Below are 15,212 nucleotides of genomic sequence, written 5' to 3' on the forward strand. Positions count from 1 at the left end.
GAATTCCCAGTTCGTGTCCCAGAAAAATATTTTTATAATTTTTCTTCTATCTTGGCTGGAGAATTAGACAAGAATGTATTGTTCGGTGAGTTGTTAATTTCATATTTTAAATTTTATTTAAAGGAAAATATTAATTCATATGTATTTTTGGTAGATGTTATCGGTCAGATCGTTGGTGTAGGAAATCTTGACAGCGTCAAAACAAAAGGGAAGGATAACGTCAAATGGAGTTCCGATCTGCAAGATTTGACGTATGATTCCTTAATAGATTTACCCTTTATAGTTAAAATTATTTTGGAATATAATGTCTAATTATTTATTCTTAATTCATGCATTCGTAATATAGTGGAACCCGGTTGAATTACACTGTGTGGGGTGATCTTGCAAAGGCCTTTGATACACAGATAAAAGAACATCAAGATACTATTTTCGTTTGTGTAGTACGATTTGCATGCTTGAAGGAATGGAAAGGTAATTTCTGAATTTCTTATAATCTTCGAACTTATGATTATTAAATCTAACATTGCCAGTTAAATCAAAATTTCAGGGAACTATAGTATTTCCAATGCGTTCAACTCTACAGATATTATGATAAATCCAGTTATGCCTGAAGTGGAAGCGTTCCGAAAAAAGTATATATATATATATATATATATATATATATATATATATATATATATCCCTTCTATATTACTCGGCGATACATGCCATAAACGTTTATATGTTCTTATTATTATCATAACTTTACAGGTTGCCCACTGATGCTATAAATTAGTACAACTTAAAGATGAACCAAGTCCCCAAAAATCAAAGGTGACATTATATGAGGAGTTTTTTTATTATTAATGAGAAGTCTACTTTGGACCAAATCGTTTATGCACTTGAGGTAATGTTTGTCAAGATTTAATTGATATCATCTTATTTGAATTGTTTTGAAAAATTGTTTAAGTTAATAAACGTTTGGTTTATTCAATATAGACGCGAACATGTGTGACAATCGCCACAATTTATTCTGTTGAAGTATTGCCTAAATGGTATTATATTGCCTGTAAAGTTTGCAATAAGAAGGTGCAGCCGTACCCACTAGAATCTCAATCTGGAAAAGAACTACTTTATAGTTGTGGGGTTTGTGATGCTGATGTTACGGATGTTGATTACAAGTAAGTGTCTCTTGAATTGTTAAAATTTTTCTTAAGATTTGTTATTTGGAACTATTTATACATTTTAAGTTATGCTAAACTGTTTGAAAGATATAAACTCATACTTCATGTCGGTTATGGAAGTTCACAAAAGATTAAACTGCTCTTCTTTGACGGTCTTTCTCAACTATTTATTGGAAAAAAGCCGAAGAACTGGCTTTGGAAAATTCAAAAGTAAGTATATAACATTTGACCTCTCTTTAGTTTTAAAAATATATAAACAAATATTGAATCAAGTGTCTACCTATGGTCAGGAGGATATTGCAGTTATTCCCGAATCTCTTTTGGTCTTAGTAGGGAAGACTATGTTGTTTAAAATTTCGATTAGAATTGATAATTTAAAGAGCGACAAGTCTGCTTATGTTGTTGAAAAGTTTTGGGAAAAGGATGACATGGTTGTTCAATTCGGCAAGGTAATAAAGAAAAATACAAAAACCCATAATACCATTATGAATATTATATTATTTAAATGTCAATGTATAAAATTTAATTGTAGGAACTCTATGGAAGGAATGAACTTTCAAATACTACTTCGGATACGAATGATCATAAGTTGCAAATCGCCCCAGTTGAATCGAGGTTGGCTTCATCTAAGAGAGATCATACATAAACCGATGTTGTGTCGGCCAGGGGTCATAGCATGAAGACAAGGAAAAAGATCAAAACTGAATCAAAAGACTGAACAATTTCCATCACTTCAGAATATTTTACCGTTCTGTTATTGCTTTTTATTTATTTATACTTTCAATGGGATTATGTTTTTAGAGGAATTTAAAAAATTTCAAACCATTTCAGTCACTTTAAAACAAGTTATCATTCTAATATTGATTTGAAATTATCTACTGGTATAATGTTATAAATAAACAAAGATTTATATATATAATTTGACATAAATAAAATAATCATGGTATATAATAGTTTTGGAAATATTGATAGTTAGTATAATTAAGTAACTATTAATATAATTAAAGACAAGAATGACCCAAAAGTAAAACTTTTTTTTAAAAAAAAAAAGGGTTCAAAAGAACGTTAATACGTTAAAATAAATGGAAAAGTTATTAGCCTGAATATTCATTACGAAGCCTGAATATTCATTACGAAATTGAGGAAAATAAACATTCGCGTTTATCTTAATAAGTATATTTAAATTAATAAGTTAATGTTAAACTTGAATATTGACAAAATTCAATACGAAGTTTGAGGAAACACAATATTCTCGGATTTAAAAACTTATCTTCTATCGTTATATATATATAATTCTTATTATTGTACCATGACAACTCGGAACAAAAAAAGCCATCTCTAGAGTTCTTGCTGCTTGACGTAAGAGGTAACGCAAAATTAAAGCTTATTACAATATTTTGAATCGTTGTAATTTCATTCTCACAAGTTTTAAATGCATATTTGAAGAATCATAATGAAACGTTCAACCGGAGTTCGACGATCTACCAAAACAAGTTCAAGATCTGATGAATATGCGCTTCGTACGCAAACTCAACCAGAACAATTGATTTTCTTTTGTGAGGATAGCATTCCGGAACCAGAGAAAAAAAAAACTAGAAAACCATGAAAGAATCAAGATCTTCCGAATATCGCTCATTGGCGCATCTTAACGTTCAAAGTTCCTTTGTTGACGATGAAGATAGTATATTGAAATCAAAGAATGAGACAATCAAAATTTGATACCTGGACGGAAAACAATATGATGTCGATCTAAGAAAATTAAGGTATAAACAAGAAGGAACATAATTAGTCGATTATATGAATTCTTGATCGTAGTTTCGTTTATTTTTTGCAGTTTTGCAGATCGCAATTCTTGGCGTCACATAATGAGACCTTCGAAGATTCCATACCGAAGGAAGAATGTATTGACACATGCTGTATCTAGAAAACGTAACGACATTTTCAATTTTTAACATTAAGAGATATGTTATATTCAAATCTAAGATATCGTACGCAATGACATTGAAATTCAGGTGTTAGTTCTACGATAAATCTTCATGCTTTTACGAATGTATTGTATATTCAGTATCCTGATCCACATAAGATGGCAAGGTTGAAAAGAATGAAAATATTGAAGTCTAAAAGGGCAAAAAGAAAGAAAAGAGGTCATATGTCCAGAAATGAATTAATTAGTATTTATGTAAATAAATAAATGCTAAGTAACTAATTCAATCGTTATTTTTGCAGAAATTTTACTTCTTCCAGGACTACACGAAGATTTCGCATGTTACGTCGCAACTGATTCAGATACGAACGATGAAAACAATTCTGATAGCTCTACTGATGAGAATTCATGTGAGATAAATGAACACAGTACGGCATCTGACATGTTTCTTGGGTTTCCACCCATAAAAGCTGAGTTACTAAAAAAAGGTATATCTCGATGCATATGTGAATAGTTATATGATAGTTTTGTAATTATGTATTTATTTAACTAATATATATTTAAAATATTAACAAATATTTTTTATAGGTTATTATGATGATGGAGATCCTTATTTTTTATGTGAAAATTGTGGAGCATATATGTGGTATGGAGAACGGGTGAATAAACGGACTAAAAAGGCAAAGCCGGATTTTTCATTGTGTTGCCATCGTGGCAAAGTAATACTTCCTACGTTGAAGACTGCACCTAAAACGTTATTATCGTTGTTTTATAATCACGACGACCGGAGTAAAAACTTCCGTGATAACATACGAGCATACAACATGATGTTTTTGTTCACATCTTTAGGTGGTAAAATTAACCATTCCATAAATAATGGTAGAGGTCCTTATCTATTTCAGATGTGCGGGGAAAACTATCATCGTATTGGTGATATTTTACCAGAACCTGGCAAGGAACCAATTTTTTTACAATTATATATAAATGATGTATATAATGAAGTATCTAATAGAATTTATGCATTTAGGTAATTATTAATAATGTTAAATATGTATATAAATATTTGTCATATTTTATAAGTATGTAAAGTATCTTTAATATTTGTTATATTCTACTAATCATAATTATTATATTTTTGAAAATTGGCATTAATATAGGACATCTGGATCTGCGGGAGATTTAAGACGTGAGATTGTTGAGCTTTTAAAAAAGATGCTTGATAGTCATAACCCGCATGTTAAGGCGTTTAGATCGGCACGTGAAAGATTTAATATGGAGAACGGTAGCGAATGTTTGCGATTGATATTACCTTCGGAAAGGACCACTGATGCAAGGACCCATAATCTTCCTACCAGCAAAGAGGTTGCAGCTCTGATTCCCGGAGACTTTACGCCTGGTGTAAATAAACGTGACATTGTTATAGAAAGTCGTTCGGGAAATTTACAGCGGATAAGTGAACTTCGTCCCGCGTACTTGCCTTTACAATACCCATTGTTGTTCCCTTATGGTGAAGATGGTTACGGATTAGGCATCGATATAGGGTTCGTGGATACCCGTGGACGTAAAAAGAAAACGGTCACCATGAGAGAATTTTATGCATATAGAGTATTTGAAAGATATGAAGAATCTTCGATTATTGTTATGGCAGGCAAATTATTCCAGCAGTTTTTAGTCGATGCATTCACTACTATAGAATCAAACAGGTTGAACTACATTTGGATGAACCAAAGCAAACTCCAAACTGAAAGAGTTGATAAGATAATTGAAGCTGCTGAAAAAGGACATGGAGATCTTGCACAACACGGAAAGAGAATTTTTATTCTGTCATCGTTTACAGGTGGAAAGAGATATATGATGCAATATTATCTGGACGCGATGGCTACTTGCAAGTATTATGGATTTCCTGACCTTTTCATAACCTTTACGTGCAACCCAAGATGGCCTGAAATAGATCGTTATCTACAAAGGCATCGTCTTAGTGAAGAAGATAGACCTGATATATGCAGCCGAGTTTTCAAGATGAAATTTGATAGATTATTGGACCAAGTGGCAAAGGAAAAAACGTTTGGTATCGTAAATTCTGGTATGTTTCATAATATTTATTATAATTTCAAATAGTCTTCCGGAAAGTGTAAAAATAATAATGTTTTTTTATTTAATATTTTCCAGCCATGTATACAATAGAATTTCAGAAAAGGGGTCTGCCTCATGTGCACATGATTCTGTTTTTACATCCAGACAATAAAATGCGTACAACAGACGACATTGATAAATTCATAAGCACTGAAATTCATGATAAAGAAGTGGATAAGTATTTATACGAAGTTGTTTCTGATGTGATGATTCATGGTCCTTGTGGTTCTATGAACAGAGATAGTGTCTGCATGAATAATGGAAAATGCACTAAATTCTTCCCAAAGCCATACATGGATAATACTATTGTCGACAATGCTGGTTATCCAATATATAGACGACGAAACGATGGGAGAGTTGTGGAAAAAGGGGTTTTCAATACGATAATAGTTATGTTATTCCCTATAATCGTGATTTGTCTCTCCGTTTTCGTGCTCATATAAATATTGAGTGGTGCAATCAGACACGTTTAGTCAAGTATTTGTTCAAGTACATCACTAAAGGTCCGGATTATGTTAGAGCCAACGTAGGAGGAGAAGATCAAGAAAATGAAATAAAAAAAAAGTATTTCAATTGCAGGTAATATAACTGTTTATACAATTTGTCAAAGATTCTCATATTTTTTATCCAACTAATTCAAGCCTTTTTAGATACGTATCTGCATGTGAGGCCTCTTGGCGAATATTTGCTTTCCCGATTTGTTATCGTACTACACCTGTAGAAAAGCTCCTGTTTCATCTTCCAGGACAAGAATTGGCTATTTACAACGAGGATGATCCAATAGAAGATGTCTTGCACCGTACAACGAACAGAACTTCTAAATTTTTGGGCTGGATGGAATGCAATAAGATATATCCCCCAGCTAGAGAACTCACGTATGCTGAATTTCCATCTAAATTTGTGTGGAATAAGAAAGAAAAACTTTGGAAGCCAAGGTCGGAGAAGCGGAAAAGTTTTGCAATAGGCAGGATTACATACGTACCGCCATCTGTAGGACAAGCCTATTACTTGAGAGTTTTGCTTAATAAGATTCCAGGACCAACAAGCTTTGACTATTTAAAAACAGTCAACGGTGTTCTTTATAAGGATTTTCAGGAAGCTTGCTCTGCATTGGGATTACTAGACGACGATAAGGAATACATTGCGGCTATAAATGAAGCAGGTGAATGGTGTTTTGGGAAATTTTTAAGAACATTATTTGCGATCCTACTGCATACAAAGAGTTTTAATTGTTCCTCTTGAAATTTGGAATAAAACAAAGGACATCTTGTGCGAGGATATTTTGTTTAAAGAAAGGAGACGCAGAAATGATCCAGGTATATCAAAATGTATTTATTTTAATCGAAAATATTTATTTTTTTCCGCAAGATAAGATTATAAATAAGTGTTTAACTTATTGTGGTAGGTCTAATGTTGACACGGGCTCAGACAGAAAATATATGTTTAACTGAAATAGAACTTATGTTGCAATCGAATGGGACGTCTCTTACAGCCTTCGAGAAAATGCCTAAACCAGATGATAGTATCATGAACACAGGAGTAAATAGGCTTATCGCAGATGAAAAAATATATAAGCCTCATAAACAACAGGAGTTGTACGATAAGTTGTTACCAATGCTAACTGATGAGCAAAGACGTGTTTATGAAGAAATCATTCACTCTGTGAATCACGACAAAGGTGGAATGTTTTTTGTCCATGGTTTTGGTGGTACTGGAAAAACTTTCATGTGGACTATTCTTGGTGCTGATATAAGAGCTAAAGGTAATATTGTTCTGAATGTTGCTTCAAGTGGTATAGCTGCATTGCTTTTGGAAGGTGGTAGAACTGCTCATTTAAGATTTGGTATTCCAATCAATCTTAATGAATATTTTGTGTGTTCGATCGATGCCGAATCTGATCTTGCTGATTTAATTAGAGAAGCAAAGCTCATAATATGGGACGAGGCTCCAATGATGAACAAGCTTTGTTATGAAACTTTGGATAGGAGTTTGCGAGATATCATGAAGTGTGACCAGATATTTGGAGGTAAAGTAGTAGTGTTAGGAGGTGATTTTAGACAAATACTACCTGTTATTACCGAAGGAGGAAGAGTGGCGACAGTTTTAGCATCTATGAACTCATCTGTTCTTTGGAATAGTTGTAAAGTTCTTAAACTTACCGAAAATTTGAGACTTCGCAAGGCAAGTAATAATATGGACGCGGGTGCTCTCGCTATTTTCTCAAAGTGGCTTCTTGATATCGAGGATGGGAAAATCAACGAGTCAAATAGTGGGGATGTGGAGATTGAAATTCCTGATGATTTATTAATTAATACAAGTGGGAATCCTATTGAAGCAATAGTTAAAGAGATTTACGGAGAACGTTTTGCAATGAGGACTGATCCAAAATTCTTTAGTGAAAGAGCTATTCTAAGTCCAAGGAACGACGATGTTGATAAGATAAATCAGTTTATGCTTACTAAACTCCCAGGTATGCAAATTAAATAGAATATGGAATATGGATATTGGAGAAAAAGTTTTTATTTAAAAATATGGATATTGAAGAAAAAGTTTTTATTTAAAAATGTCTATTAAAACATACCTAAAATTCTTTAGTTTTGTTGATCATAGGTGAAGAGAGACGATATATTAGCTCTGATAGTATTGAAACGTCTGACACAAGCGGACATGATGATATGATCTACACTCAGGAACTCTTAAACAGTATACAAGTTTCAGGATTGCCAAGCCATGTTACTTTAACTTCTCTCAAATGATAAGAATGTTATGTCAAAAGGATGTAGACTTTCACATTGGAAAAAAACATATCCTTAATATCCTCTTATCCTATATTATAAAAGAAGGACTAGAGGAAAATATCACATTTTATTAGTTTCAACAATGTTGATTAAAATTATGTAATTGTTAGATATATCTTAAGTTTATATATAAACTATAAAATGCTTAACTCTAACATATCTCAAATAATAGGATTGTTATGTCATTATGATATAAACTTTCAATTTAGAGAAAACCAAATTCTAATATTCTCTTATTCTAAGGGCATCTTATTTTAAATTTTACACATCATTACATTTAATTAGTTTCAACAATGTTGTTTTGAAAAATAAAATTGTTAGTAATACCATTATTACAACTTTTATTATACATACAATAATAATTATTAAAATACTTAACAATCTAGATAAAAGGTAAGAGACGCTAACACGTATAAGACGCAACGTTTAATCGTGACTGTTTGTATTCTTACAAATCTCCAATCCCCTTTTCGTTTTCGTTAACAGAGGATAAACAGGAAAACCCTAATTTGTGGAAATCATGAAGTATGATTCTATATCTCATCTTCATCCCGGCAAGACGAGATGGTGTATCTGCGCCAAGGTCTTAAATTCTTGGTATGTCAACGAATTCTTCACAAAACGGGTTCTTCTTCTTGTGGACGAAAAGGTTAGAGTATTAATAGAACGAGAATTCTACTTATGTTTGATTTAAAATAGTTTTTAAATCATAGTATTCTTACACAATGTTTATCTACCTTTCAAGGGTGACACAATTGAGGCCGCCTTTCTACCAACTACACTTCGCAAGCTCCAGAAGTACATTGACGAGGATGAATGGTATGATATTAGGGATTTCAAACTCATCAAACCAACCCTCAAGGAGAGGAATACCCATCATCCTTATCAAATCAAGTTTACGGATGATACAACCATGACTCTAAAGGAATCAATAAATTCCAAAAGTTATTTCCGATTCGAAGATTTGGATGATATTTTCCGAGGAAGAATCCACCATCCCATCTCTTTTGGTACGTTTTCCTTAATTTAGTTTTAAATATACTAAGTTGAACTCCGTGAATTTAGGTTTTTGATATCTTTGTGTTGAGAAATCTAGAGTCTTTTTAGAAAATTTGGAACTTTCTGTAATGGTTCTTCCATAGAAAAGTACAAATTGAACTTTTATACTAAAATAGTTATATGTGAGTGTTAATTAGTTTAGGAAACATTCATTTAATCCAATGTAAAGACAATTTCTGTCTTTTTGTCAAAATAGATGTTTGAACTATGTTAATATAGTTATGAAATCTGTGAGTTGAAGAATCTAGATACTTTTTAGGAAATTTGGAACTTTGTGTATTGGTCCCTCCCTTAGAAAAGTATAAATTGAATCTTTTTACCAAAATAGTGTTATGTGAGTGTTTAAAAGATTTGTTTATGGCCTTTAAAATAGATGCTTGCAGGTGTGTAGTAGATGTGAAGGACAACAGAAATCAAGAAAATAGTAATGAATGTAATGAAGTTGTCTTCACGCTATTAAATGGCAGGTAAACACATTTATTCCTCCTATAATGATATAAGAATTTATACGTTTGCAACTATTATTGAATGTATCGACTATGTACACCTGTAGGAATGAAACGATAAAGTGTCGTGCAGTAAACAACTATGCTGCCCGTTTCATGTTTTCGTGGGAGTCATTTGGATGCCATCTCACATACAGAACCGATCCCGTGTTTTGTGTACTGCGCTTCTGAGGGTTGGAGAGTATCAAGGTAAGTACTATTAATAACACTTGCTAGATTCAACTAATGCTAGACACTTTGGGAATTTTCATTCGCAAAACTTAAATAACATTGTAAACATCTCTAGGTTTACCATGTATTGAAAACACATCGGCCTCCTCCAAGATCTTTATAAAACCGGAGTTTGAAGGACTTAAGCATCACAAGGCTATGTAAGTTTTGAATGTACATTAAAATCAATTAGTGTATGATGGTAGGGCTAATGTTTTGAATGTATTTTGTATATTTACAGCTCAGAGTTTGCTGGACGTTATTACATAAAGCATAGGATGGAGCATGAAGGTGGATCTTCCGGGACACAAAATGAAGTAACGACAGATTAAAAAACCTTTTTGTATTTGCAAACTTTAGTTTAATTGTATGAATGTTTGTAGTACTAAGAACTAGAAATTCATTTATGGGTTGATTTAAAACGTATGTTAATAGTCTAAACGAAATTACATATTATTTTGAGCCAAGACATTATATTAACCTAAATTAGATAAACCGTAGCTAATCTAAATCAACCGTAGTAACATAATTAGATTAACCTTAACATAATTAGACACAAAATGAAGTAACGACAGATTAAAAAACCTTTTTGTATTTGCAAACTTATGTTAATACAGTAAAACCTCTATAAATTAATAATGTTGGGACTAAGACATTTTATTAATTTATAGTGATATTAATTTATCTATAAATTAATAATTATTATTTTATAGTGTAAATTAATAATTATTGATTTATAGATATAGTTTTAATTGTTTATTTTTAAAAAAATTATGAATTGGAACAACTATAGCAAAATAAGATTAAACTTTCGGATGTTATAAATTTTATGGTTTAGGAATTGAACTTGTAATATTTAGAAAGCACTATTTACAATAAATTACAAATATTATAGACAAATTGACTTATACACATGAGACACATAAATTCAAATCTATGAATAATAATATCAATTCTCCTATTTTAATAATCTGTCAAATTATCAAATTGTAAATGATGCATATCTAAAAATTAAAACTTTAAATTTTAATTATTTGTATGACATGTTATAAAATATTTTAGAGATATTATTATAGGTTGAAAATACAACATTACAATTGTTCTATAGAATTGAGGTTTAGGAGAAACATACACTATTATATCAGTATATATATATATATATATATATATTTACATAATTATTAATTTATGATATTATTGGGACCATATTTTATAAGGAGATTTCGAAAAAATTATTATCTTATTATCTTATCGAATATTGTTAATTTTTACACTGGCCCGACTTGGGACCAGCAAAATTTATTAATTTATAGTGTTTATTAATTTATAGAGTATTAATTTATAGAGGTTTTACTGTAGTCTAAACGAAATTACATATTATTTTGAGCCAAGACATTATATTAACCTAAGTTAGATAAACCGTAGCTAATCTAAATCAACCGTAGTAACATAATTAGATTAACCTTAACATTTGTATTGGGCTCTTTTGTAAATGGGCTATAAACTCTTGAATTATAGATTTGCATATGTACAATACTATATAACTACTCTTTTTATTTTCAAATTAAGAAGTGAAATAAAATATTTGAAAAGTCAAAGTTGAATAGTTAAAATACTATAAAAAATCAGACATATTCAAAAACATAACAAAAATTTGATTTAACAAATTTAATTGAGAATAAATTAATATATTATATTCAATTCTTGTCCGCACAAGCGTGCGAGTAACTCTCCTAGTTGTGATTAGAACTAACCACAATGTTTTGGTTTTAACTAGAATTCGTCCACGTTTTCACTTTGCACTATCAACAAAACTTGACAAAAGCATTGCATATAGTGAATAAACAAAAAATAGGTCTTTGGAAACAACACTAATGCCAAAAGCCGTCCACGATTAAAAGACCACAAAGATTATATAATTCATATTGCAGTACCAGAATATGTTTAACTTTAACACTTGGAGAAAGAGAATCCCTATTCACACTGACCCCAACGTTCGTTTTCTATTCAGTATATTTATAAAGTAATGTTAGTTAACCCTAAAAGTGTAGATGTTTCTAAGTTAAGAGAACTTAAGATCGCTTTTTGGTTTGGTTTAGTGCAATTGGAAAACCGAATGCACTAAACCAAACCAAAATCCATATAGTAGACCAATTTGGTTGGAGTTGTTAGTGTGTAAGGTAAGTTGTTTGACTTTGCTTGTAAAACGTAGTCTAGTTTTCTAGAGGTATGGATGGACTAGTCACTAGTGGTACTGTGGTAGTTGTTAAAATCTAGAGGTCTAGATGTGTTTGTGTGTGTAAATTTATTATTAAGAGTGTGTGAGTAAGAGAGGTAAGATATGATCAGAGGAAGTATGCAACAATGAATTTTTACTCATCTCTCTTAAATCATTTTATCAAACTCGAGAATCAAAATTACTACTTGTAAAAAATACACACGTAGAAGAAGAGTTGAGGCCTCGGAACTAACAAAAAAGAGGGCTCACTCAACATTTGAAAAATCTAAATTTTTCAATCCAAAATTTGTGAATGAGTTTTATTGATGGTTTATGATTGTGATTAGAATTCGTCCAAGCTTGCACCATACTTTGGTTTTAACTAGAATTCGTCCAAGCTTGCACCATTAACAAAACTTGACAATAGCATTGCATAGTGAATAAACAAAAATAGGTCTTTGGAAACAACAGTAATGCCAAAAGCCGTCCAAGATTAAAAAAGACCACACAGAGTATAATTCATACTGCAGTACCAGAATATGAATAAAAACGAACAAACTGAAAACAGAATAACACCAAACTTTAAAAATAACCACATACGTCCACCTTACGAGTTAAGTCCACTGCCAACTTTAAAATAAACCCACATACGTCCACCTTACGAGTTAGGTCCAATACCAAAGTGAAAAGAGCAGGCTCATTAAGAGGTGAGATCATCTTCAATCACCTTCAAACGCAGAGCAGGACCTCTCTCGTCCCACACAGTATCCCCAAACACTGCCCCAGTCCGATCAAGAAAAATGCATTCGTCTGGTTTTGTTATTGTCGAATAGCCTCTTGCTAGCATCAGATCAATACTCAGCACGTTTCTGTTCAACTCGGGAACGTAAAGCACATTCTTGATCGTCTTCTTCTTCCCTTCCTTCATCATGATCTTCACATCTCCACTTCCTTCAACACTGAGAACCTTCCCGTTTGCCAATCCAACCTTAGCCTTGTCACTTCTGTCTAAAGTGGTGAAGTACTTCTCATACGGAGTCATATGATTCGTGGTACCATTAGCGTATATCATCCACATATCCTCATCATAACTGAATCTACCAGAAACGACGTCGTCCTCTGCTATCATGAGGTAATCAGCTCTGATTTCTTCTTCTTCCTTGGCAGCTTCTGTGGCGGCCACTTGTTCTTGCTGAATCTTTCTCTTGCAATCTATTGCATAGTGATCTCGTTCTCCACATTGAAAGCACTTGCCTTTCCTCGGCTTACCTCTCCTTGCCCTAGAGTTGAAATAACACTCTTCTAGGTTGTGGTTGTTCTTCTTGCACAAGTCACACCACTTACGACCAGGCTTCGAGTTATTAAGACACATATCTTTCAACATTAGAAGAACAAACTCCTCAGCAACAGAATCATATATATCAAAAAACTCAACAAGACTCTCAAGAGACATGTTCTCCATCACTTCCATGTTCTCTTCCAGAATCGGAGCTACGACACTATACGGCCTCGCAAGCGAACTCAAGAACTTCTTGTTAACCTCATACTTAGATTTGTCAATGTTCAAACGACGAAACTGTACAAGGACTTTCTCAACTCTATTATCAAGGAAACTGGAGATCAAAGAGGATCTAGAAAATATACATTAAGAATATTTACACTATATCTCTTCTGTATTATTTACATTAGTATTTATCTTAGAATAGGAAACTTAGCCTTATCATATTTCTACCCTTATGTATAAATACCTATCTTATGTTAATGTATAAATACCTATCTTATGTTAATGTATAAACCAAGCCTTTCTAAATTGTATCATCTATCTAAGTAAAGTTCAAGTGTTTCTCCTTCGACCATACTAAGTTGTTCGAACTCCTTCTCTAATCTACTTAGTATCCCTCCATGGTTACCTTTGAGCAGATCCCAAACATCTTTGGCAGAAGAAGCACAGAGAGTCTTCTTAAAAGCCGAGTTTGGAAGAGAAGATTGCAATACCTGGAGGGCTTTCGTGTCTTTTACCACGAGATCTCTCCATTTCGAAAGTTCTTGGGGTTGAATCGTCGCCGCTACTTGTGGAATCTTCGTCGGATCCGGTGGGACTCCGTTTTCCACAACGCCCCAGAGTCCTTTCTCCGTTAGTGTAGCTTTCGTCTTTGGAGCCCAAGTTTCGTAGTCCAAGTCAACCGAGAACTTCGCTGCCGCCGCCATAGCCGTAACAGTTAAGGGGTAAATGGTTTCTTCAAACTTTTAAAGTTTTCTCTTGGAGAAAGAGAAAGCGAGTAAACTATATTATTCCCTCACACGAGCATTTTCTATTTATATACCATAAGGCATAAACCCTAAAATTGCATTTTGAAACCACCGCCAATGAAACGTTTCAAATTCAGAAACGGTTTTGATTCAGTTTTAATGCGATTTGGAGAATCTTTTTCTATTTGGGTTCTCTTTTGCTTTTTAATATCTCGTTTTATAGATCAAAATTTAAATTTAAAATTTTAGTAATTATTTAATGAATTTTGTTAATTAATGTTTGAAAAAATATTGAATAGAGATAGAGATAAAAATATTTATTTAAGATTATGTTATAACTAAAAAAAATATAAGTATATCTTTATGTTTAAATCTTAAAAGATACTACTAAAAAAATATTGGGAATAATTTAGTTAGGGGGAGGTATTGGTTTAGGATTTAGAAAGAATTTTAATGACTTTATGTTCTTGCTGATTGTTAAAATCATAGAAAATTGAAAGTTAAAAATGAAGGATTCTAAGAGATTGTTTAGGAAGTTTTTTAAAATCTTGATGATTTGTTTTTTCTAATCTTGTAAAATCTTTCTATTTGATGAAAGAGTTTTCATGACTTTTGTTATGAAGGAAATAATATAAAATCTTAAACCAATAACATAAAATTTGAATTCATTAACAATCCAAGATTCTTTTGTTTTACTTGAATAACATAAAACTTTTAATGACTTTATAAAACTCTTAATCCAATAACACTAGATTTATCAAGATTTTAGATAACTTTTTACAAATCCACAACCAATAACACCAAATTTTTAAAGATTTTTAAAAGTCTTGATTGAATAACAACATATTTTACCTAACTTTTAAAGTCATTAAAATTCTTTCTAAATCTTAAACCAATACCTCCCCCTTAATAGTTAGTTAGACCAGTTAACCATTAATGGAATCTTAAAAT

General features: G+C 32.0%; 2 protein-coding genes across 2 annotated transcripts; one reads left to right on the forward strand and one right to left on the reverse strand.

Annotated features, from left to right (window-relative positions):
* Nucleotides 1–4,359: 4,359 nt before the first annotated feature.
* LOC104783526 (uncharacterized) lies at nucleotides 4,360–7,976 on the forward strand. Its single transcript, XM_010508670.2, has 6 exons — nucleotides 4,360–5,170; nucleotides 5,257–5,591; nucleotides 5,684–5,799; nucleotides 5,871–6,382; nucleotides 6,626–7,690; nucleotides 7,831–7,976. Exons 1-6 carry the CDS (start codon nucleotides 4,360–4,362, stop codon nucleotides 7,974–7,976), a joined length of 2,985 nt encoding a protein of 994 aa, XP_010506972.2.
* A 4,561-nt stretch (nucleotides 7,977–12,537) lies between these two features.
* On the reverse strand, nucleotides 12,538–14,275 carry LOC109132652 (uncharacterized). Its single transcript, XM_087509220.1, has 2 exons — nucleotides 13,830–14,275; nucleotides 12,538–13,656 (listed from the first exon to the last, which is right to left on the reverse strand). Exons 1-2 carry the CDS (start codon nucleotides 14,217–14,219, stop codon nucleotides 12,712–12,714), a joined length of 1,335 nt encoding a protein of 444 aa, XP_087365346.1. The 5' UTR covers nucleotides 14,220–14,275; the 3' UTR covers nucleotides 12,538–12,711.
* Between the last annotated feature and the right edge of the window lie 937 nt (nucleotides 14,276–15,212).

This window comes from Camelina sativa, chromosome 4, assembly GCF_030686135.1.
Source record: "Camelina sativa cultivar CO46 ecotype springtype chromosome 4, ASM3068613v1".
Lineage (NCBI taxonomy): Eukaryota > Viridiplantae > Streptophyta > Magnoliopsida > Brassicales > Brassicaceae > Camelina > Camelina sativa.